Source organism: Scomber japonicus, chromosome 4, assembly GCF_027409825.1.
Source record: "Scomber japonicus isolate fScoJap1 chromosome 4, fScoJap1.pri, whole genome shotgun sequence".
NCBI lineage: Eukaryota > Metazoa > Chordata > Actinopteri > Scombriformes > Scombridae > Scomber > Scomber japonicus.
Window position 1 is genome coordinate 11,084,845 of NC_070581.1, and position 25,695 is coordinate 11,110,539.

Consider the following 25,695-nt stretch of genomic DNA (forward strand, 5'->3'; position numbering starts at 1 on the left):
GTGAGTGGCATGGATGTATTATCAGAACTGGATACCAGACCAACAATGCTCCATTCAGTCCAATAAAAACTAAATGGCTTATTGTTCTGAATGGGCCTGCAGGTTCTTGTTCAGTGCATAGATTTAACTTTATGGTGACGTTACAAATTTTTAAATCGCTTTTCTCGACTGGAGGAAAGTTTTACAAATATAAAACCTCCATGGATCAAAAATTCATAATAGAAAGAGTAATAATTGACCTTGTTTGCAGTTTGAGGTGTCCAGCCAACAGTTTCACAGATGTTTCTTCTACAATGATGATCTATGGGACCATTTAGCTGCAATGCCACAAGTGACCACTGGGAAAATTTGGCTGCAAAGCTGAGAAGCGAAGTGCTAGCCACCTCTTATAATGTATATGGTGTGTGGTGTTGGCTGCCCAATTGGAGAAGAGAATGAAATTTGCAGTATAATGTTAGCTGTTCATGTCAGTGCAATGTGTTTACAGTTTTGCCTATTTGTCAGTGAATAAATGCTCCTATGCATTTTAACATGTTCTAGTGAAGCATGTATGGTAAATCCGTAATTCAAAACCAGTTTGCCATCTCATTTCCATAGACCTGACACCCTGCAACTCTGTTCACCATATGCGTTCTTGCTAAAACTATTCTCCGTACTCCGTAAGAGTAGTTAACATTATGGCTATATTTTGGATTGTAATTTAAAATAATGATTATAATTGTTTGTGATTGCGATCAGCTTGCTCACTTCACATAAGAGCAGCTTCTATTGTCAGAAGGACCATTTACGTGCTTGTCCCATTCACAACACAGCTGTACCAACATTTTCCCTGATAGGTCTTGAGGTGGAAAATTGGCGGAACAGATTTCCCAGAATATCGATCCCTGCTCCCATTCACACATATCATGCAGGAAATGTTCCTGAAACTTTCTGGGATAGACTGCATGTGTAAGAGGGGCTAAAGAATTTGTGCTCTCAAATGTTCTTCCTTGCTTTCTACACGGTTCTTACACCTTTTCTTAAATAAAATTCAAGCACTTATCTAACATTTTCAAGGTGCATTTTCAAGCTTTTCCAGCACCTTAACATTGAATCAGATGTTATTGTGCTATAAATAATCAAAATTATCTTTAGTGTGAGCATTCTACAGAAGTGTGACAATGAAAAGGAAGTTCTGAAATTCAAAATGTTTCACAGATCCAGCAATTTACTATGACTGTAATGTAACAATTTCAAACAGTTTTAGGCACTTTATTCAAAATCCAAAGACTTTTGAAAACACCATGTTAACATTCAAGTGTTTTCAAGGATTTAAAACACCCATATGAAACCTTATTCAATGCTATCAAGCCATGCAGATAGGTGTTTGCCCTGCATCTGCAATCATAGGTGACCTGGGCAGGATTAAACACATGTGCCATTCCATACCCAAATTAGCACCAAGACTGCACCGCACTGCCTAATCTGCAAAAAACATAGCCTTAGTTGCTCCTCTCCTCCCACCTCAGTGCCAACATGTCTGTTTGGTTCCAGGAAATGACCAAACAGGTCCAGACCATCATTTATTCAGGTGTATTCCTAGAACTTCTGATTTTTGAAGTGTCACCTGTACCTGAAGTAGCACGCCTCACGAACCCAGCCCCTTGGATAGTTTTAACGCATGGCTGATTTCAGTCTGAACTCCAGCTACATTATCTGTTTGTGTATAGGTCAAACTGTAACATTATATTATCATATCCAATTAATACCATGTTTTATACAACATCAATACAGTACATAAATGAGCAATTACAATAATAATATGGTAGGAGATGCAAGGAAATTAATGCTGCCATCTTCTTAATATTTCAGGGCATCATAATTACCGAGCATGGCAGCAAGCAGAGTATCTAATTGTAACTCTGAAACATATTTTCACCCTGCCTTTCTTTTTCTTCCACAGCTTCTCAGGGTTCCTTCGTTAAGCAGCAGAGTGGTGTGAAACGTGTGGCTTGAGTGGGCGCAGAAAAACAGAGATCCACTGTGTTCAACCCATCGAGGCATAAGCACTGACAGGGATGGTGGGTAATACTATGGAGCCCTTGATGAGGAAGGGGACAGAGACAGAGAATGAGATAGTAAAATAGCGAAAGAAAGCAAGGAGAAAGGAACAGACAGGAAGTGGACACAATGTACTTGACTGCCGGAAAAGTTGATTATTTGAAGTTCGTCAAACCCAGACACCCTCTGAGAACAGTCTATCAGGCAAGTTCCTCTCCTCCCCCCAGCCTCCTTCATTTAAATTGTTATCTCCATCCCTCTGACTGCAGCTAAGGAGCATGAAAGAAGTCTGCTCAAAGGCTCTATGAGAGAGACAGCATGTGACACAGAAAGACAAGACAGAAAGAGCAAGCCATCATAGCTAAAATCAAAAATACTAAACAGGACAAATGACGACACCACATGATTTTCTTTCTTCATAACCAAAAGCAATGAGGGCAATGCAATTTTGTTAAAGGAGGCCATCCTCCGTCTTTGTCTCACAGTGTGAAGCAGACTGGCTTTTCAACACAGCAAGGATGAGAGATGTAGGCAGTCTCACAGCACCGAGTGATTGCCTCTGGATTGCAGTGGTAATGTTTTGAGAGAGAAGGGATTTCAACAAAATTGTTTTACTCTTTTCACCCACCTTAGCCCCCTCAGAATACATCAAAAGACATAATTCTATTTAATCAGAGGAAAAAACAACAGCAAGGCAGACTGCATGCTTCTGCCCTCCGCCCATCAAGCACAGCCCTGTAGGAGAGGATGCTCCTACAAGTTGCACTACACAGCACCATCTAGTGGCATATAAAGTGAGGAAAGATGGAAAACATTATCCAGGACTCTACATGAGAACATAAAGGTGTGTTTGTGCCACAATACTGCATGCAAAAGTCATATATTATTATTATTATTATTACTATTATGATTATTATTATCATCATTTTTATTATTGAGTCCCAGAATTCCGCATAAAAATACAACATATCATATTCCATCATATATTTAAATAACAATGTATGCATAATTCCCATATGATTGTTTTTATCCAATATTTCTGTACTATATTATATATTTTAATCATTCAATTTTGTTCAGTGATTACATATTTATTATATATCATATGTGTAAAAACTATACATACATTACATTTACTATTTTAGCTTTCATTTCAACTTGTTTCAGTGCTTAAATATGCCTCAATGCAAATAGAGAGCAATAAACTTCATTATGTTATTCTATATTTTATAAAATTATGCAATACAATAATACATAATGTCTGTTTATTTTTACGGTACATGTTGTATCTGTATATATCTTTGTCCTTTTGATTCATGGTGTAGTTCTACTTATTTTTCTCCCTTTACTCTGCTGTATCCCATCTGTGTCTTTATCCGCTCTTTTTGTGATTCTGTAAAACAATTCCCCTACCTGAAATCAATAAAGTCTTATCTTATCTTAAATGCCATAATTCATCCTAAGAATCCAGCCGAATACACCGACACTACTCTCAATAGCTTTATTTAAAGTAATGACATGTTTCGTTTTTTGGCTGAATGGTCTCAGAATATGTACAAAGGTCAAAGGCCAAAGCTTCTGATGACCTATAATATAACTGTAATTAAACTACATTAAGAAAGGTGGTAAAAATTCCATTTCAAAACATCGTGACTGATTTCTGCCTGTTCAAGCACCAGTTCTACAAGAGCCTGAAAAGTCTTTGAAAAGGTTGTGACGGCAATCAAATGTGAACCTTTGTGAATCACAAGTGGTGTCGAGCAGTTAGAAGTGCTGTTGACAATGTACAGCTGCCTGCCCTGAAGGCAAACCTCAGCTCAGCACAGTTATAACACCTCAAAAGATCACATGTCTGACAGCTGTGACACAGTTCAGGGATATGTGCGCTGTCCCATCAGAGTCTCTTTAGTAGCTGAAGACACAGACACTAAAGTTTTAGCTGTCAGCTGACAATACTGGGCCCTTTTGCAAGATGCAATGGGTAGCTGGGTGAGATTTAGGGTGTCATTGCTGCTGACGTCTCCAGGAGGCAGCTCTTATCAAACTCTTATTAGTCAACACCCAAGACGCATCAGGCTCTGGATTAACACTCACAAACAACATATGCACACATCAGCACCCCCACACACACACCCTCCACTCCCACACACAGACAGAAATGACTCTCCACCTGCTAAATATCTCTCACCTCATCAAACATTCATGCCAGAGAAGGCGAAGGTGGTTAAGTAGAGTGCGGTAGGAGATCTCTTCTCTTTTTTTTTTCACCCACACAACAGTTTTTACCAAGCTATTCTGGGATGATGTAGACATACATCACCCCAGACATCTGATGGTTCTATCAGGTTTAGATTAGAATATATCTTTTTTTATTCAATAAAAGGCAATAAACTATCTATCTTACTATCACGCTGGGAGTATGGTTGTTCTCTATACATTTTATGGCAATCTGTCTGTTAGATAAAGAGGTACACATGTTGGATTGGGCAATGGGTAACTTCATGAAGTGAGTAATATGATAGGCTTCTTCCTTAGTTTAGGATGTATGTGCTCAAAATCTCATGGCAATCTGATGGTTAGTTATAGATATTTTCTGTGTATGTAGCCCAGTTTAAAAATATATTATTATAGAGAAATAAATGTGTAAACAAACAGAGATTCAATATTACATTAAAACTAGTTAATTGGAGTATTTAATACAGTTAGTAGTGAATGAAAAATGTACTATAGGGGGATAAAGAAATTGCATTAAAAGTTAATTTAAATTCAAATAGGTTGTTTCGTGTGCACATAAGAGGAGAGAGTCTAATTGCAGTCATGTAGCCCACCACCACCACTTTTCTTACCCAATTACACTCTTCAAGCCTAAACCTAACCAAGTGGGTCATGTACTTAAAGTGTGTTGGTACACTATTTAAACACCTGTTTTTGTTGTTTTTCAATAAGTGGTTAAAACATTTTTTTCATTTAATTAAATTGATTATTTTCATTTAGTGTGCTGTGTGTTTATTAAATTCACATGTCATTATGGTGTAATTAAAAATGGAATTCTCATTAAACACGTGTTCTAAAACCAAAAAGCCCACAGCCACAGCTACTTTTCACAAAGGAGAGTTCCATGCATGCTGAAATTTCTCTCCACATTCATCATACATTTATTTCTTCTTCCTTTCACTGAATAACAATTTCAATTTATCCAATACTTGGGTTTGTGAACAGATACCCGCAATCATATTGTCAGCAGGTGAGGTTAATGGGAATCATCAAATGTTTTCTTTTTTCGTTTTTCAATTTCCAAGTTTTTCAATTTCCAAGTCGCAAACTGTCATGAATACATAGACATTTCAAGTATTTGAGCAAAATGGACACATCCCCAATGAGACTCATGTCAAGACAACTGGCAAACACATTTGAGGCAATCTGACTGATTGCCTACATTTCTATACCTTCCCATATTGCAAGTAATATTTTTTCTATTTTCAGACAACAGGAATATACTAGGTAACAGGAGTATAGGTATAGGTTGTGAAAATCATAAAAGTTGAGGATTATTCCGATCATGAAATACCAGGAAAGAGCTTGCAGTATGGTAACACCACAATTATGTTTCCCTTCATAAAAGATTGAACTGTAAAGCACAAGTTACACACACAAACTGCATGCAAAAACGATGGTGTGCTCCTCCTCACTTAAGATGTGATATGTTTCATGCTCAGGAACAAGCTTTTGTGTGGAAACTGGTGTTTTTGTTTCCCCCAAACAATATCCACTATGTGTCAACAAGTACACAGAATAATCAGTCATCCATGGTTACAAACAACTGTCCATTTACAACAGACTGTTTGGCTGTCAAGTGGTTATAGAGGCAAGACTGGTTAAATTAATAAACAAATGCAAATGTACCATGGCACTTCGAAGACCGAGTGGCTAGTTGTTTTTCCTGCTGCTTTTAATTGGTGATCCGGTGACCCCTGCTTGTATAAGGGACAACACGCAGTAATACAATATGAGGCTAGCCTTGGCATGCATTAAGTGTTGAAGGCTCACCCACACACATAATTACCACAGTCTTTCTGTGGTTTTCCATGCCATGAGCGGTTGTTAAGTGGTGCGGCTTGAATTTGGAAATTACTTCCCTGGGGATGTCTTGCCTGTGTTGGTCTGAAACAGGTGCCAGCTATTGCTGCTGTGTATTTCATGTAAGATATGACGGGACTTTAAATTAGGTTTTCACTCATTTCCAGTCTTATGTGGACTAAAGCTGCTGGCTGATAAATGTTTAATTTTTTATATTTAACATTTCAATTTTCAATCACAGCAGCAGGTTTATAAAAGCTTTTGAGAAGCCACCAAAAGACCATTAAAATCATTGAACTACACTTTATATATATATATAATGCAAATCAAAATGCCTCAGTATAAAGAAGTTGGGTTACTGGCTTCCCCAGGAATATAAAGTCGATAAATTTAACAGAGAAAATGTAACTTAAAATCAATCCTCAAGCTGCATTTCAAGCTGCCAAGCAATTGGAGTGATGCCAATAGATTGTTTTTGTCAGTCATCAGCCAGGCAACTTATGAGAAGCCTGGAGTTTGAGTTTACTAGTCATGGCCACTTTGCTACTCACTGTAGACAGAAAATCCAAACTTATGCAAAGACAGGAGGTGGCGTGGGGGTGGAATGAGACAAACAGCTAAGAGCAACGGGCTGAGATTCCTGTCAGTTAAGAAAACCTGCTCCAAGACACAAACCTCTCTGTGACTTTCTTTTCAATGTTTTCGAAAGAAGTAAAATCAGTCACTGCCACCATAGCCCTGTGAAAACAGTCAGGTTGGCAACTGTTTCAATGAAAGACCCAAAACATGAACCTCCACATGACCAAATATGTGGACATACTTCCATCCTTCCATCCATACTTCTTTCAGTTTTGTTTGTTCACTGAGGGCTTAAGACCAAAGATGTCTTCAGTAATTTCCTCTGGGAGACAATGCCAAGAAATGGATGGAGTGATACTTGAAGGACAAGAGAGAGGTGGTGAGAGAAAAAACACAGCATTAAGACAGGACAGTGGGGCATGTTCATCCATTTTTGTGAAGAGAGTGACATATGTACATATTGATGTTGCTGTCACACTGTAACATCAATATGTTACACTATCCATTCATTGTTATGTGGAACAGTTGGAGACATATTGGCTTCCATTTGCGAACTAACCTACGTCTCTCGCTTTGCACAATCTGACTAAGCTTTGAGTTGCAAAATCATATTTTATTACTGCACATCCAAATAATACAAGCAGCAGAGAAGCTAGCTCCCGCAGTTAATGTTTACAAACCTACCCACACGATTTCCTGTCTTCCCCTGATTTTGGCTGCACCACAAGAGTACATTTCGCCAAGCGGATTTCAGTCTGACTGAAGCTTTACTGTGAAGTTGCACTGTCAGTATTTAGTGTATTTCATATGCCTGTTTCTTACCATAGTCTCTCGACCAATTGGAGCAGAGAACACATATTCCAGTTGGAAAATGACTGCTAAAGCCTGATGATTGGTCAGCCGGAGCTCCAGGTTGCTTCGAAGAGTTAGCGTCTGAGGAAGGGGTGATGTTGCTGAGCTGAGGAAAGAGAAAAGAAAAATAAACATTATATGTGAGATTTATGCACTTTAGATTGATTACATAAGGAAAACAACAATGTACAGTGTCCCTTCATTTCTTCAACACAGTTTTATTCATTATTAAAGGAAATTAAATCAATGTGTTGGAGGATTAACACTTGTTCGCTAAACGTTCCCTGGCAAGCACTGGCCTCCTGTGTGAGCAGTGGAACAGCACTCTTGGTATTCGTCATTCACAGTTTGCATACACCATAGACTGTGGAGCGCTCGCATGTCACGAGGTGAGGCCGAGCGCCTCTTCTTTTTTCGCTTCATGGGCTCTCTGGAGAATGGAGCAGGCGAGCACTTCAGTTTGTTCTTTTTTTTTTCATTTCTTCTCTCTTTCTGTGCTGTCTGGAACCAGCAGGCATAGCACAAGCAAGACAGACTGTCAGCTTTCACTGGCAGCACCCAAAAAAGAGGGAAACATCATAATTAGTGCCTACTGAACTGCTTTTACTCTTTATTCTTCAATGGAAACATGGAAGTACAGAATATTTAATGTTAGGAATTATTTGAATGATGAAGATGATTTTTTTATTCATATAATGAGCAATTGAGTACAGATTGTTGGTTAGTGTGTGATTGTGTTGATTATGCATTTGCTTTGCTTTGCATTTGGGGTTTTTTGCATGACCCCTGTATAAGCATCCACATAATTACGATCATGTTTAAAGTAGCAAACACAATACATTTTTTATTCAGATACACACTGACTAAGTGGATTGTTCCTCACTGTCAACTGCTTAATGTAAATGTATGTACAGTTTTTTTTTTAAGTCGATTGTTCCTTTTACTTGAAACCAGAAGAATCATCTATCAAACTGTACAAAATAAACCACCTAATCATACTTACTTTTCTTACACTCACAGAAAGGTGTGGAAGAATATCATGAAACCCAGCCAGTGTACACTGTAGCTTCTGCCATAAATGTCCACTCACAACATGTGTGTGCACACCATTATGCTTTCAACTAATTAAGTATTTTGCAGACAGTACTGTCAGCAAAAACACATTTCTTCAAACCTCTTGTGGGGGACATCTTTAAGGTGACAAACATTTTGAGTGCAGAACTGTGTCAAAATCATGATTTTACAATGTTGAAATGGGAATTACCTGCATGTTTACATGCTCATCATATTACAGCTGTAAGGAGCACAGCCAGATCTAACTTTTCTTCACTATGTCACCATGTCATTTCTGAAACTCTGCTGAATGAGAAAGTACAGCCTGCCTCACTGCTGTTCTTGAATTCTTTCTTGTAATATTTTGTTCTAGTTTTGTGGTATTTTGCATAATATCTGCGGAGAGAAACATGTTTGTGTGGATCTGCTGCGGCAGGCTTCACAGTCTCTCTTCATCACTTGCAAGAACAAAATGTTCAACTTAGAGACATAATACACCTTCACAATGTCACTAAAATAAGCAAAAAATATTTTTTCAACTCAAAGCTGTTCTGCTCACCGGGCTCACTGATAAACCCTGACAATTCATTAATTGTAAATTCTGGCTGTTGTTTACTTGTGTTGGAAGGAAATGCTTCCAGTGATTTAAAGGGGCATAATGGGGCATTTCTGACAGCTGTTGTGCCCAAAGCACAACAAAACACAAACAAAACACAAAGGGACTGAGGGCATTTTCACAGCCAGTGTTGATCCATTAACAAAATGCAGTGACTAGCCCTGATCTCAAATATGAGGACCTGAATCTGTGGACACCTAAAGTCTAAATCTACCTGTATTTCAAAACGTTACTCCTACACAGACCCTTCTGAGGGTAAACTTGTTTTATTTAATGTTTCCCATGCATGAAATTTGACAATTATCCTGATGGATGACCTAAAATTTGATTTAATCACTTTGTAACGGGGAGATGAACAGGCAAAATTCTCTCCCATCATCATCTAGGGATCAATTTCTGGTTTCTGTACCTCGCTGGCTTTGATGTGTGTCTGACTTGCTAAATCTAAGTGTTTTACTGCTGATCCGAGGCAGACGCTGCTGACCTTACATCAGCAGATCCACTTTGACAAGGTTAGCATTGAGTGCCATGGTGTCTTAATAAAACCCAGGGGCAAATTCAGCAAGAGCTATATCTCCTTGATTGGTTATGAAGTACTAGCATGAATTGGGATGTATTGCAAGGCTGTTTTATAAGGGTGGTGCCTGTATGGCATTGAGTAGTGTGTAAATTATGAGGCTGTAGTTGGGTTAGGACATGGGATTCCTTATCTGGCACACGGTATTTGTTCTTTGAGGGAAGCTAGTGCACGACTTACAAAGTAAAATACAACATGTACATGTGTTATTGTTCCTGTGAGATTAGGTTTAAAATTTAAATGTGTGTGCCTGCATTATTCTGTCTATTGTAATTTAGAAAGTTTAATCTAAATTGGATGCAATTTGGTGGACTAATAAGTCACAGTCAACTGTTAACTAAATGTTAATAAACCAGATGTAGGATTTGTGCCATTCATACAACATTATGTTTCAGAAATGACTGCAGTGCTGTTCCACAAGGTGAAACTGGTAGACAAATGATAAATATGACATGTTACAGAGCTATAGATCAAGGCAGTAAAGGTTTGCACTGAACTTACAGTAAATACGTTTTCACATGGCTCATTTCTTTTGTCATTCCAGTCTTTAATGGCTCTTTACTTACCAAACCTGTATCCTTAAAAGTTCCTAGACCCTTCAAAACCACCTCTCTAAGACTGAGTTCCATGTCATCTATACAACAAGAGATCAGTATCCAGCCCAAATCCCTCAAAGTCTGGACAAAACTTGAGTGTCATGATGAGCAACTAACATTTAAGATCCATGAGGCTTCAATTACTCGGGTGATTTGCCTAGGACATCAGAATGATTAGACCCTACCTGTCTGAGCATGCAACACAACTCCTGCAAACTCTTGTAATATCACACATTGACTACTGCAACTTGTTATTGGCAGGCCTCCCTGCATGAATGTTCAAACCTCTGCAGATGATCCAAAATGCAGTGGTAGGTCTGGTCATTAACCAGCCCAAACCAGCACATCACCCTGCTGTTCATATCCCCCACTGGCTCCCAGTTGTTGCCTGCATCAAACTCAAGTCCTAGCTAGACTCTTCTCTTCTGTTGCTCCCCAATGGTGGAACCACTTCTCAATCTTTAAGAAAAAACTCAGCTCTTTTACAAACACCTCTGCACTTCTATGCATTACATGATGAATTGTGGCTGTGCACTGCCTGTTAGCACCTAAATCCGATCGGACTGAAACCTAGCTTTATGGTATTTTGTTCTCTCCTGACTAGATCTCTGCTGTATATGCTATTGCATCAACTCTTAGATGTATGTCGCTTTTGCATAGACGCATCTGCTAAATTAAATTGTAAATTGCAACTATAGTGTGGTTGTTTTTTTTCGAATTTTTTGGGGAGGTTGCTGAAATTAAAGATTTTTCCTTTAATTTGTCAACCATTTGTAGGTTTGAATGTATCATTAGGACGCGGAAAGAACTACTTTGTATGATGTGTAGTCAGATCACATCAGGAGACAAAAAAAGTGTTTCGCTCATCTGAATAGCCACACTTGAAGGCAGTTTGAAAACTCAGCTGTCACAGAGAATATAAATAATATAAGAAAAAGAATATACAAATGTGTTTGTTTCACTTCTTCCAGGCATCACCCAAACAACATTATACACCAATGAAATCCATACCAACCTTGCTCTTTTCAAGAGCACACTTTTCATTGACTTAACGGAACAAACTTTCAATCACTTTTCTATCAGCAGCACCAGCGCCTGGAGAGGCTGATGACATACCATAAAAATAAGCACTCTGAAAATATGTCTGCACATCTGTGGATTTAGTATAACAGCAGAAATATACTCCAGCAGCTCCTCTAACAGCCCCACAGCAGATATATACATATGTTTCCTCTGCTCACCTGTCTTTGGTCAGGGTGTCTGCTCGCCCTCTGGCTCCTAAGGCTAGGGGTTCCAGAACCACCACTTGGGGCTTCTCAAGGAAACACCAGCCATTGTGGACCCCAACATGGAGCCTTCTTTCCTGAATGACAACTGTCCTCGCTGTACCCTCTGGTCCTGGCTGTTTCTGGGAATCAGTGAGAAGAGAAGACTGTGTTACAGCACAAATAGAAAATACACTACCTGTCCACATACTTTTGGTTACTTTTTATCAAGGGCTCTTTTTCATGGTTTGGGCTATGACACTAAGTTCTATACAAGGAAAATATTTAAGGGGAACCAATTTTACACATCAAGATTCAAGATTCAAGTTTTTTATTGTCATTTTCACTGTGCCTCTGCATACACAAGAGAATGAAATTCTGATTCTCGATCAGTGACCCCAGTGCAAATAATCCCCTAGCTGGGGAGGTGGTACAGTCCATTGATAAGCCTTGCAGGCCTTACGGCCTGTGTAAAGAAGCTGTTCAGCTTCCTACTGGTTTTGCAGCTGATGCTTCTGTATCTTCTTCCTGATGGCAAAAGGGAGAAGATGTGGTGGGAGGGGTGGAGGGGGTCCATGATGATGGAGGTGGCTCTGCTGATGCAGCATTGCCAGTATAGCTGTATCAGGCAGGGGAGTGGGGCACCAATGATTTTGCTTGGCTGTCTTGACCAATCTGTTGAGCTGCTTCTTGTCCTGTGCGCTGCAGCACCCGAACCAGGAGGTGAAGCCCTACGTCAGGACGCTCTCAACGGTGCCCCTGTAGAAGGTGGTGAGGTGTGTGGTGGGGATGCCTATTTTCCAGGTCTTTGAGGAATACTACTGCATTTGTGTAAAAAAGCTGTCTGAAGCCTTTCGTTGCTCCAGAGGGAACTGCGTGAAGTCTAATAAACTACATCCCAATATTGCCTCAAGTGACATTACTTGAGGCAACTTTGGTTTGAGCAGAAGACTGAAGAAGTCAGAAAATGAAAATAATCTGGTGGTATGAAGTAAACTCGAAAGAAGTAAGCTTGCCATACTTCTGTAGCCTGCTGCTCATCTCTGTTTAAGACTAGCAGCTTGGGGCTATATTAACTGCTACTAGCATAACACACTTGGCATCTTTGACCAAACTGCTGGCAGTCAGGTTGCACTGTGGGTAATGCAGGTGCCAGGTTTTTACACAAAAGAAAAAAGTCTTAATTAAAAAACATAATCTCTCTACTTCTGCTGTATTATTTTAACCCTTTTTTCTTAAAAGTTATCAACTGTGAGTCCAACAGTGTTATACAAGTATAATGCTAAATCAGTGCAATCAGTTACACAATAGTTTGCTTATAAGGGTTAAGGGCCTCCCTTTCCTGTTTCAACATGACAACTCCCCCTTGCATGCACAAGACGAGGTGTACACAGAAATTATCTTCCAAGTTTGACCTCACTGATGTATTTGTGGCTGAGTTGGAAAAAATCCCCACACCCAGGCAACCAGATATGGAGAGGAGGTTGTCGTAGCAACAGATTAATGCCCACAGTTTTGAGATGAGATTTTCACATATTAGTGTAATGTCCAGGTGTCCACAACATACTACTGACATGCCTTCAGATCATGTAGACTAAATTTAAAAGACAACTGTATATAATTAATGATACCAAAGAGATTATGTTTCTATCCCATATATGTAATGGTTTGCTAGTGAGGAAGATCAAATATACTCCATTTCGAAAAACATATTCTACTATGTGTAAAAACAACAAAAAAGTTACTAATAATAGGTATGACGACATCTCCTCTACAGATCTCTTCTGTGACAATTACAGGAACTCAATGACAGTGAGTCCCAATTACCTCTTAACATCAAAGCCAGGTCATTGTGCACCCTTATAGACTGTCTGTCAGTGATCTCCCTCTCGCACCACACTTACCCTTCTTGCCACACTATTAATGAGTTACAATTTAGAGAGATTTAGGGTCCTATGAAGTGAATCCTCTTTCAGGCATCTGGACGAAAGAGGATTCACTTCATCTGGAGAAAAATAAATGAAAAATCTTCTTATTTTGGCATCAACATTGCTACACATATGTCAGCCCTTTCTTTTTCTTTCTCAAAATGTATTTAAAAATATATATAAATATAAACGTGGGATCATGTCATGTCTGTTGGGTGTGCAAATAGGCAATAGTTTTCTAACATGTTTGTCATGGAAACTTCCACTGCACCCCAACTACATAAAAATCCACTAATTCTGCTTTAAAAGACAAAAATAATTGTATGTATTTCGCAACATAAGGTATCGGTAGTGTGATAACAGTGAAAATGTTCAACCAACCCTACATTGTACTCACAAAGTTAAATGGTGACATCTGGAAACACAGAGACATGACTAAGAAGAAGTCAGGTGGGGCCAGAAACATGACCTTTTATACCAACAGATTCAGTCAACCTTAAAACACAAGCAATTATCTAGACTACCTATTGTAAGATACCATCAATGTTTATAGATCAACCAGTTTAACCTTGACCTACTGTTCTTGCCGTAGTTGTGCCTTGCGGTTGGATACTGGATTATTACTGACATTTTGGGTGTATTCACTTTCAGGTTCATCTCCAAAGAAAGTGCTTGTTTTCAATCTGCCTGATCGTCTCTGTGTCTACTGCCCTATATGATTTTGATGTAATGCTGTCGCTGTTTTCCCACATTATTTTCAATTACTTTGTGAAGTGCAATGTTATTAAAAGTGATGTATGAAAATAAGACCCAAGCTGCAATGATCTGGAGTTAACCTTTAATACCATAATTGAATGCCATATGGTAAGAACATCATGGTTATTTTCTTTTTCCCAATATACTGTATGTGCTAATTAACAAATGTTTAAAAAACAAGTCAATGTGTTAGCAAGCGCTGGTGAAGACAGTACTGCCACCCTGTAGCTGCCGCCACTGACGACAGACAAGTACTCAGTGATTGACTGTAAACTCTCTAACCCCAAAGTACGGAGCCACGCTGAGCTTGCCTCACGTCCCACTCCTTCCCATTTCTTTCATTTCAATCTTTTCCTTCTTCGTTCATTTTCTCATCACATCTCTCACTCCCACTCTCCCTTTCTTTCCCTCTCTTTTCTCACCATTCTCTCTTTCTGTCCCTCTCGCTGCTTAAAACCCTCTCCATATCCACCCACACCTTCTCAATCAAATTAGCATATCAATTCAGTTTTAGGTTTTTCTTTTAAAGCAGCAACAGCAGGAGCTTCAGCCTTGCCTGGCTAGCTACTGTACAGCCTACATACACCAGTGCGTGCTGCTGCTCTCTTCATTTTACATCTCTGCACTGAAGGATTCAATCCCTCTCCATCCGTTTCTCTGTCTGGCTGTTTCCTATTTACCCTCCTCTTGTTATTGATGCTCAAACTCTCACATACAAGCAGCGATATGTGCTCAGCGGTATACCCTTTTTTGCTCATTTGATGAGAATGGATGATTAGCTTTTCTAGTCATAACCTCAAGTGACTCCTTTCTTTCTCTCTTTGCTCTTTAAAAATATCTCCAGTAAAACCTCTCCTCTCATCTCAAGTGCTGGATTTTGTGGTGAGAAAGAGCAAGCTGCTGGTTACATATTTGTACAATTCTGGCAACTAAAGAACAGAAGCAAGACAGGTAGAAAATCAAAACTGATATGCCAAGTTTTCCTAATGAACACCCAGCAGGCCTTGTCTACAGGGCCACAGTGGTGTGTTTTGTGAAAGTTTACTTTTTATTTACCAATATGAGGACATGGTGACTCATTAATGCAATACTCTGCAATATGTATAGCCTGTTTAAATCGTGTCAGCTCTCATTTGGCTTTGGGAGTGTTACATAACCATCTTCCAGCTGTATCACATAGGTTAAGGCTCCATTCAATTAGCGTTTGTTGTCTGAGTGCCAAGACTAAGATGTATCCTCACAGACGAGTGTACATCATACATTCCAATCCGCATCTCAACCACATGCACGGTGCTTGCACCGTGACAAGCAGGATAATTACTAATTACCTGAGAAAATGATGAAAAACAAACAACATACATCAAATCCCTGTGCATGCACCACATGGTTAAGGTGAGGTGTTGCGAATGAAAAGGGAAAAATCTACCTTGTTGACAAGTGATTGTGTTAAATAGAGACACAAACAAGGTTTTAATATAAGGACTTGTCACTTATTAACATAATCACCATTACGTAATTACTGAACAATGCTTTATCTGACTGACTCTCAGGTCTTCCCTCTGTGAGGAGATCTTGTTTTGTTATCGATTATTTGAGCTGTGGCTCAAGGGGTAGGGCGGTCATCCACCAATCAGAAGATCGGCAGTTCGATTCCTGGCTCCTCTAGCGCACATGTTGATATGTCCTTGGGTTACTTAACTCCAACTCCAGCCTTTGTCATCAGTGTATGAATGTGTGTGAATGGGTGAATGTGACATGTAATGTAAAAGCACTTTGAGTGGTCAAAAAGACTAGATTAGGGCTATATAAGTACAGTCCATTTATCATTTATTTTCTTGATTATTTCATCAAATGTTTTGTATATAAAATGTCAAAAAATATCTGTTATAGTTCTACACAGCCTTTTCTACTTAGCGTTACAAAATTATGGAAATTTACAAAATTGCATGTTAGCCTATAACTGAGAACTTAAAATGTGGTTAGAAAAAAACATCTTGTAGCATCATCTTGGTTAAAACAACCAGATCACATGCACATAGCACAGGGCACATAGCACATTACTTACTGCAGGGCCACACCCCCTACACGCACTGTGCATTCCTCCATCTCATGCACACATGACTTCTAGAACCCTGGACTATTAAAGTTACACTTTTGAATCCAAGGACTACATAAAGTCAAGTAAGTTTTGATGATATTAGTGGTGAAAATATATTTTATCTATGTTATTAAAGTTTAACTTGCAAATATTAAATCAAAATGTGTACATTAGCTAGCTGGATGGTAAATCAGATAAGCTAAATGTAAGACAGAAAGACAACATCCCTATTTTAAAGAGAAGAGTAAAACACCTCATTTGAAAATCCAAGATAATAATTATAATGTATTATTACCTCAAAATCTTGTGTTTGGATGCTATTCTCAAAATAAATCTACTGTTTAATCTTATTCCTACGGTCTTCATTTGATTTCCTCATGCAGTGTTAATAAAGCTCTAAGTTATGTGTCATTGTGTCTTACAGTATGTCATATAATGAGTTTACTTTTCATACAGCTGTTGTACATTATCTATATATAGTTATCTAAGTTAAACATTACATAGTCTTTAAATTGACACACAATAAATATCACAGTAACAGCAAGTATGACTAGATATCTGTAAATAATTGCTTTCAGTGACATCCAGATTATAATTATGATTGTGTCTTTTCCTTCAGAGCCTGTCTGCTCTCACCTTTTCCCTGTACTGTAGCCAGTGCTGAGGAAGATGACAGGGAAATGGCTTTGTCTCTTGTTGGACAGGTTTGCCATGAAGTGTTTCAGAGTGAAAATAAAAGAAAGACAGTTAGAAAGTTGTTTATAAGAGAACATCAGTTAAAAGTGAAGCTTTCTGTTCTCTGTATCCCTCTCCTCACTCGCCCCTCCCTCCTCCAAGTTTCTCTTTCATTTATTTCATTGCTCTTTTTTCTCACTCCGTCAGTTTCGCTCTCTCCCTACCTCTCTTGCTCACTATCCTCTTTCTTCTCCCTCTTGCCTCTGTCTGTTGCCGTCACAGATTTCTTCCTCCCTCGCCTGAAATATGAATATTTTAGAGCTAAGAAGCTTAAAGGGAACAATGAAATGGCCCCCAAGTTAAATTATACTCCATTTCCAGAGTCACAGAAGAGGGACTTTTCTGAGTGATGAGCGCACCGGTGCCACGTGGGTGTGTCTTTCTCACTTTCACACACACATAAGCTTGTTGTCTCCTGCTTTTATGTCATATTTGTGCTATTCCCCCGGATCTTGCTTCTAGAATTCCTAAACCAGGCAGTGTCATAATGTATACTTGACCCCTGGGTTACAAAAAGTGCAAATTCTTAGGGGCTAGCATGCCTACATGTTGTTTGTATCATTAAAAGAAAAGGAAGTGGGAGGCAGAACAGTACTAATTTGCATGCTTTTGGAGGCAGTTTGTTTTAGAGCTTTGTTAACAGAGTAAACAAAAGCAGAGCATTGTAAAGAAATGAGTTGGTGGTAGGGTTTTTTTTTTTGTCTCCTAATTAGAGGAGTCACCCTAGTGTGGGCGTTGTAAAAGGGAAACTAAACATACTGCTTAAACATCAATTTCCTGTTAGAAAAAACACTATAAACTGAAAGAAAATAGTGCATCATTATTATCTGCAATGGTGACCATCACGGCTGTTAGTCTTCAGCACATCAAGAGCAAGTCAAAGTTGCCAATATACACCTTTATAATACAGCCTTGAGGGCTCAACAGAAATGTTTCTTGAACTGCAAAATCCACATTTCCAACATGTGTGCAATCTTAAAGAAAAATCACCACATTTCTTTTAAATCTGTGTTGAGGATAAAGTGCTCACAGGAAGTCAAAGATAACTCTAGTGGTATAATATACGGTATCTTTGAAAGAAAACCCTTCTGAAAGTAATGGCCTTGCATTTCCTTGGAGGATAGTCGTGCAGAATGTTTGCTGAGGATTTCTGGTATTTGATTCCAAACCTCATAAATGGTATTAACGCAGACTCATTTGACTTTTTATCTAGGTTGGAGGTTTTTTATTCCCTTTCACTGTCTGAATTTCAATCCAAAACAAAACAACAGCAACCACAAAAAACTCTGAAGTACAGAAGCAAAAGATTATTTTCTCAGTTGAGTATTCACACCTGAAAATGGCGTTATTATTGTTGTGCAGTAACAACAATGATACTCTTAGGTTCAATTTAGCAGTCCAAATGCTGGGGGAGGCAGTGGGAGAAAGAGGGGTGAGGATGAAATATTAGTAAGCAAATTTGATTTGGTTGGGGACACTGTCATTTGAATACAATGGAGCAGCTGAAAAAAAAACAGAAAGTCGTTTAGAGCGAATTTAGAAATAATAGCAGTTGGAAGAGAAATGGAAAGCAATGCAGCAGCTGCCTCATTGTGCAAGTTTGGGGTAAATGAGGGGAGATTTTCGGAGGAGGATAAATTAGTTTCTGAAGGTTATTTCTTTGTGCACAAAGGGCAGGAGATGAAGTGAGAGAGCAAGCTCTCTTTAATGGCTCCAACTGGGACATGTGAGGCTCAAGACAGTAAATAGGTCTTGACCCCGTAATCACAGAGTAGGGATTTAATAAATGGCCATGACAGGGCTTCGTGGCACTAATCAATAACAGGGTCACAGGTCCCCATAAGGGCTTCTGAAACCTGTTATTGCCATTCACATCCCAAGACAGAAAAGGTAAAAACAGCATCTTTGAAAAGAGACAGGTCATAAGTATTCAATGATTAGTCGATTATTTGATTAATTAGTTGATATAAAGAAAATTAATCAGCAGCTATTTTGCCAACGATTTGATTATTTCAGATACTTAAATGTTTTTCTTGGTCTTATCATTAAACAGAATTGAATTTATTTGACAACAACCCCTTTAATGGCGTCACCTTGTGCTCTAGAATATTGTGATGAGCAGTTTTTCTTTTTTATAGGCCAAATAATCAATCACTTCATTTAGAACAAAGTCATTAGATGAATCAATAATGAAAGTAATCATTAGTTGCAGCTCTACATGGAACAAAAAAACCTGTAGGCTGGACTATGGAAAATGTTGTATGTTCCTACATTTTATTAACCAAATCTTTATCTGATTGATTGAATCAATATTAAAGAGATCTGCCTGTAATGTAAACATTTTTTGACTGCAGCCCAATGCTGACCATTGCCCATTTGTATTCCATATCATCCCCCTAACATCTTTGTTTTGCAGCGAATTTTAGCTTGTACCATGTCTGTGTCTGTGATGTTCACACTTGAACACGTGATAATTGTTGAATTATGGGGGCAAGGGTGCACACTTTTGAGACCTCCTGGAAGCCATTCATAGTGTTTCACACGCCTGTCCACACACAAAGTGTCAGGAGTAGTTGTGGAAAGAATGAAAAAAAGAAAGCTTCAGACTTGAAACCCTTAGCAGTTTCTTGGAGGGGGGGGTTGCTCCTCAACAATGGGATTCTCAGTGGAGTACTGAACCCAAGTATGTTCCAAAAATATGAAGGGTAGCACATCAACAATTTCTTAGTCAAGGACTAACTGTACTAACATTTCACTGGCTCACTACAAAATAGAAAATGCTTATGCGATTTGGCACAGAGCCTTCTTCAGAGCACTCTGAAGTACTTTGTCTTCCTTGACTAGGAGAGCCACCTTTTCATATTTCAGTAACATCCTTTGCAACTACACATGTCTGGCCCAAACATGAATAACACAGCTATCATGTATCATTATCATCTCACTGAGAGGAAAATGTCTCCCTGTTCATGTCTGCCAAAGCAGAGTTCAGCTGAAATATATAATCAGCAAAATCATTTAAATGATTCTGACTCATAGGCTAATTACATCTTTTCTTACTTATCTTGACAACATAATTAATAATGTTCCCTTTTATTTCTGATTATCCGCATTATCTCACATTATATTTTGTTTGCCCAGTCTCATGCTTATTTGTGTGTGAGTGCACACTTAGAGGGTGCATGCACAGTGCATGTGTTATTGTGTGTTTGTGTGTGTCCACCAAGCTGTGTACTTATGCATACTCAGGAAACTGAGATCAGTAACAACCACATAATTAATCTTGCAATGAAATACAAAAGCTCTTCAGCATTTTCTAAATATCAGGGCTTTATTAGACTACATCCTGCAGGGGACACACAAGCTGTTTATAAAACTTAATTAGCAGTTATTAGTACTTTAACACCTACAGCATCAACTTCTGTGAGAACACAAACATTGGCAAAGTAAAGGCAGTATCATAAAACATGAGTCAGACATTGAAGGATTTGTCACAGGCCAGCACTGGTGTTTAAGTAGTTAAAGATTCTCTCCAGCCGTATATTAAGATGTATAAATATACTCTGCTTGGAACAATAACGGTGTGTCTGATTTGGTTTTTCTGCAAATATTTATAATTACCACTTTGAAATCCTTAAAATTTCATCTACTTCTTCTCCCTCATTAAACTAGTCCAGAATCTATAAATATGCAAATATATTCATGGCAGCATACAGCAGTGCAGCGCATTTCTGGCTCCAGGTTATGGTGAACAGACTGTTAGAGAATCTTAACATAAGTAAGTGTGTAGCTAATATGACCAGTGCAACCAGCCCAGGAAGGTGTAGCACAACTAAACTTCTGAACATTATTAACTAATCGCCCGCCTCACTTTAACCAAACCAACAGCTTAGAGCAGCACTCAGCAGTTTGCAGCTCCTGAGGACACAATGCCTTGTGGGCTCAGACTGGTGAAGCAGTCTCAGAGACAAGAAGAAAAGGTGTACATGAAAGCAGAAGAGGGGTTAGCGGGCCAGTCTGTTAGCTAAACTAAAAGCTAACGCAAGCAGGCCAGCCAGTCTATCACTCCAGTCAACATTCGCTCACTGGATAAAAATGGATCTGGTCCCACTGAGACTGGTGTTCACTGGGGGCCAGTGGCATCAGTTAGACGTACACCCAGTCGTAAAATGTGCCTGAAGCATGTGAAGTGTGATGTCTGAGATTACATCTTGTGCTTAACTCAAATGTAGGTGTAAACCAGGCGGGGAGTTCCTGTCCTCTGAAAAGAAGCCAATGCGGAAGTAACTTAGAGCTGCATTCTATCAAAATGTCACCAGGGGGCGATCATTTTGTGTTCAAAAGACTTCCGGCTCTATACAAGTCAATGGAGAATTCACCAACTCACTTGATTTCTAACCTCAGTAAACGTTTTCAAAATGTGTTTATGGTCTCAATCGCTAGTTTAAAGCCTTCTTCAATGCAGTATGATGTTCATTTGTGAAATTTTGGCCTCCCTGATTTTATATTTGACGATAAAGCAGGCTACATGGCTACGTTGTGATTGACAGGTTGATTGACCAATGTCCTTGAGATCCAGCCCTCGCAACCAATCGCAGCCTCCCCGCTCTGCCGTTGGTCCCGCCCATACGTCCGTCCATGACTCCGCCTCATGCCCATATAAGTAGAATCCGTGTTCATTTTTTCCCAGCATGCACCTGAAATTTTCAAGATGGCGCTGCCTAGATTCGATACTATTGGCTTCCGAGCAGCAGTCCACAAACCAATGGGTGACGTCACGGATGTTACGTCCATTTCTTATATACAGTCTATGGTGTAAACTGAAAACTCTTGACTAGTTTGACTTAGAATAAACCGATATTTGACAAGTGGTACATGCTTGGTTCCACAATCATCCTATTCCATTTGCACTAACTAATACAATGTAGGGAACATATTTGTGTGAACCAGTCCAACAAAACTAACTCTTTTCTGAAAATACACCGTGCTGAATCCACCATAAGACCATTAGAATATCAAATATTTATTTCATGTTCAAGTTGATTTATGTTTTCTCCTGTTAACACAGCAATTGTTAACAGGATTTGTCTCCCATCCCGCCCCCCCACTGACTCTTATTAGTTATGGCATGGTTTTGTTTATGTACAAAAATACACACATACTCACTCTACAGTTCAATATTTATTCTTCGTTTCATAATCTGACTAATTTAATTTTCATTTATTGGGCTCAGCAGTCATTTGTAATCTATTCTTTGGTGCCAGTAAATGCAAGTTTGTAACCATAGCAACGTGAATGTCGTGGCAGCTATCACTGCGGTACAATATGTCTACGATGGGCATAGTTTTTGCAAAGTAGATTTTTTTTCTGGGTGGCACCATTAAAAAGCATCAGCTATTCATCAGTAAGTTTTTGTGTCAGTACTTTGTGAAATCAATGTGTAGGCTGTTGTAAAAGTAATAACTACAGATGGCAACTGTCATCTCAAGGGGTGTGAGTCTGTGTGTGTGCAAGTGCGTCTGTGTGAGAGGGAGTGAGGGAGAGAGAGAGATAGAAAGAAAGAAAGCGCAAGAGAGTGTGAGAAACAGAAAGCAGGTGAAATTATGTCCCAAATGAGTTTTGTATAAGCCAATTATCAAGTGAGTTACACAACTCTGGCATGTTTCTCATCTTTGAAAAAACAGCAAACAAATGACGCTTCTCTGAGATGCTTCTCTGAGTGTTTGTGTGTATCGCACATCTGTCACATAGTCATGAAGAACTTGTCAGTATTAACCAATTAATGATACAGCAGTCAGGACAGTGACCTACACAACAAATCTGCAGTGAAGCAGAGTGAGCATTACATGAATGTTTTGGGTTTTAGCTTAATCATACAGAGGAGGTTTAAGTCATCTACGTTTCTGAGTGTGTGTGTGTGTGTGTGTCTGTGTGTGTGTGTGTTGCTACCCACACAGTGGATGTTAGCTCCCCCATATTGAGGGTGAGTCATCCATGGCAAGAAACAGTGGCAGCATCATTAGCATGCCGCTCTCATCCTCCCACTCCCCTACTCCTTAACAGATTTTAACTGGCACAGCGCTTCCACCGATAAATCACTGTTGCCCTACTGCTGAAACACTCCCATAATTCACATCCCAAAATATTAAGTCAAACACACACTAATACCGCTGTCTTCCCATTTCCCTTCTTATTTCATAGCGCTTGTCCCTGAGCATAAGACATGTCACTTTGATCCACTGCATATACAGTATTACACCACCAGCAGTCCATTATAGTTTAGTACAGTTATTTCTACTAATGAATTCAGTTATGAATACCAACAGGACAGAAATATGCAATGCCAGTGTTGCAATGTTGTGGTTCATCAGTGTATTTATAATAGTTTTGGACAACAATTTAACTCTATGGCACAGTGGAATAAGAGATACCAGGCTGTGATTACACAGAAAAATACTTAGCAGGACTCTGATATTTTGGTCTTTTCATGGCATTTGCTATCAATATACAAGTATTAAAACCAGTATCCTTGAACCAATAACTAGTTGCAAGACAAAAATAGCGTGAGGACAACTGGCAAAAGGAGGTTATACATATTGAGCTAACATTTTGGAACCACTCTTAAACTTTTTAGAAAGCCATAGACATGAGACAGCACTTTTTACTGTTTCACTACCTCTCTGGTTAACACTATCAAATCTGTTTCACCTCTTTCACCTGACATCTGAAGTATACTCTGTTGTACCTGTAACTGCACTCAACAGTGATGTCGCTGTGTACTGAGACACCCTTGAGTGCGTTTCTACATCACTGCAGCAAGGTGAGAAGATGGATGTAAGCAAAAACATGACTTTTAGGTGGGGCTATGTTTTTTTTTTCAAGACCCAGTGGAAGCATTTCTGTTTGCTCAGAAAATGCAGTCTTTGACGGTTCCTCCAATTTGTTAGAAATGCTTTTGTTGCTACTGTGTTTTGTTCAGCTGTCAGTAGTTCAAGGCAAGGCTCCAAACATCACTGAAAGCAATACGTTAATCATGGTTGCTAGCGTTTCACTTACTGCAGACTTTGTGACTTATTCTCAGTCTGGTTCATCCTGCATTATAAGGATTGTTTTCATTATAAACTCGCTAATATAGAAGGCAATTTCTGGAATTTACACTGCAATTTACAGGTAATGTAGATTTGCATTAGATCACAATGATGATCCCACCTTGAAAATATGAGCCGCTCTTGAGTAATGCTTTAATCAAGAAAAGATATGGTGATGATGAAGAATTCTCAGATGTAATTGTGGTTATCACTGCTTATTAATACTTTTAAAGTTTATTAAACTAGACCTCTGAATAATGCAAAACGTACAATAATCAAGATTCCATTAGTGATTGACGATTCCCACTGATAAGGTACGTACTCTACATCAGGTCTGTGTGTGCAAAGAAACCTCATTTCTCTTTCATCTGTCTCCTGGAGGTCATATTGTTCAATTAGTTCAGATTCTCTTAACACATTATAACAACGGAAGAAACATTAAAAAAGCATTGACTCTGAGAAGTTTATGAAGCTATCTTTCCTCTTTCAATCCCTGTGCAATCTCTGTCTTGTCTGACTTATAGGGTCTATAACCACTCGCAGTCTATTTTGTCGCATCATTGGATCGTCAATCATTACGAAGACCAGCATTTCATGAATATTTGATGTGAGGCAAGTGCATTAAACCCCTCTCCTTTGTACTGCGTCGGTTACAGTGGTTACGGGCCTAATTATGATAAGGAGGAGGCACTCAGCTGGCACATTTGGAGGTGCAGCCAAATTCAGTGTCCTCAGAGAACAATGTGCGAGACACCTCTTATTTCTGAAATGTTCAACCTCCTTGTCTTTTTTATAGTACCGCATCCACAGGGGCAGTCCTACTTTGAGCGAGTTTTCCTCTTTCAGGACAAATGAAAACTTCCTGGAGCTCTTTGTTGGCAGAGTCTTTCTCCATTCATTAAATCAGCCTAAGGCATTTTGTTCTGCCTGCGGCGTGGCATCGGTCCTCAGCTGCTCCTCTCCTCCTCTTCATCATCTTCTGTTCTCCACGCTCTTTTGATCATAAGCCAAGATGTTGCATAATTTCTGACAAAATCACAGGCCCTTTTATCAAGAGTAATAGATTTTATTGAAGATGTAGGTGCAAGGTTGCTATAGGTCATTTGAGGTGATGTAGCCTTTGGCTTCACTCAAACTTGGGAAAGGCAGACATGTTCAAGCCACCCTAAAAATGAATAATATGAGCTTTTTCAAATGGAGGTCAGAGTGTGTTTTGAGAAGTTCGAGACCACAGTTCAAATTATTCTCTTGCTCATTAAAGAATGTGATAAAGCTATGGAAAGTAGCTACAGTAGTTCACATGAAAAGCATATCAACTGGGGCACTTGCTCTGTAATATATGGGAAAGTGGACTGTGAAAAGAAGCCACACTGTGATAGTTTGTCGGGCTAAAAATAGAAATACTTAAGGGGAGATTATGTGAAGACTGTATGTCAGA

General features: G+C 39.1%; 1 protein-coding gene across 1 annotated transcript in view; it reads right to left on the reverse strand.

Annotated features, from left to right (window-relative positions):
* Positions 1–25,695, reverse strand: part of nphp4 (nephronophthisis 4) — a 161,089-nt gene that overhangs the window by 90,902 nt on the left and 44,492 nt on the right. The window contains exons 7-8 of the mRNA XM_053317118.1: positions 11,632–11,798; positions 7,519–7,654 (exon numbers count right to left, since the gene is read on the reverse strand). Coding sequence (XP_053173093.1) covers positions 7,519–7,654; positions 11,632–11,798 — 303 coding nt within the window. The remainder of the gene's footprint in view (positions 1–7,518; positions 7,655–11,631; positions 11,799–25,695) is intronic.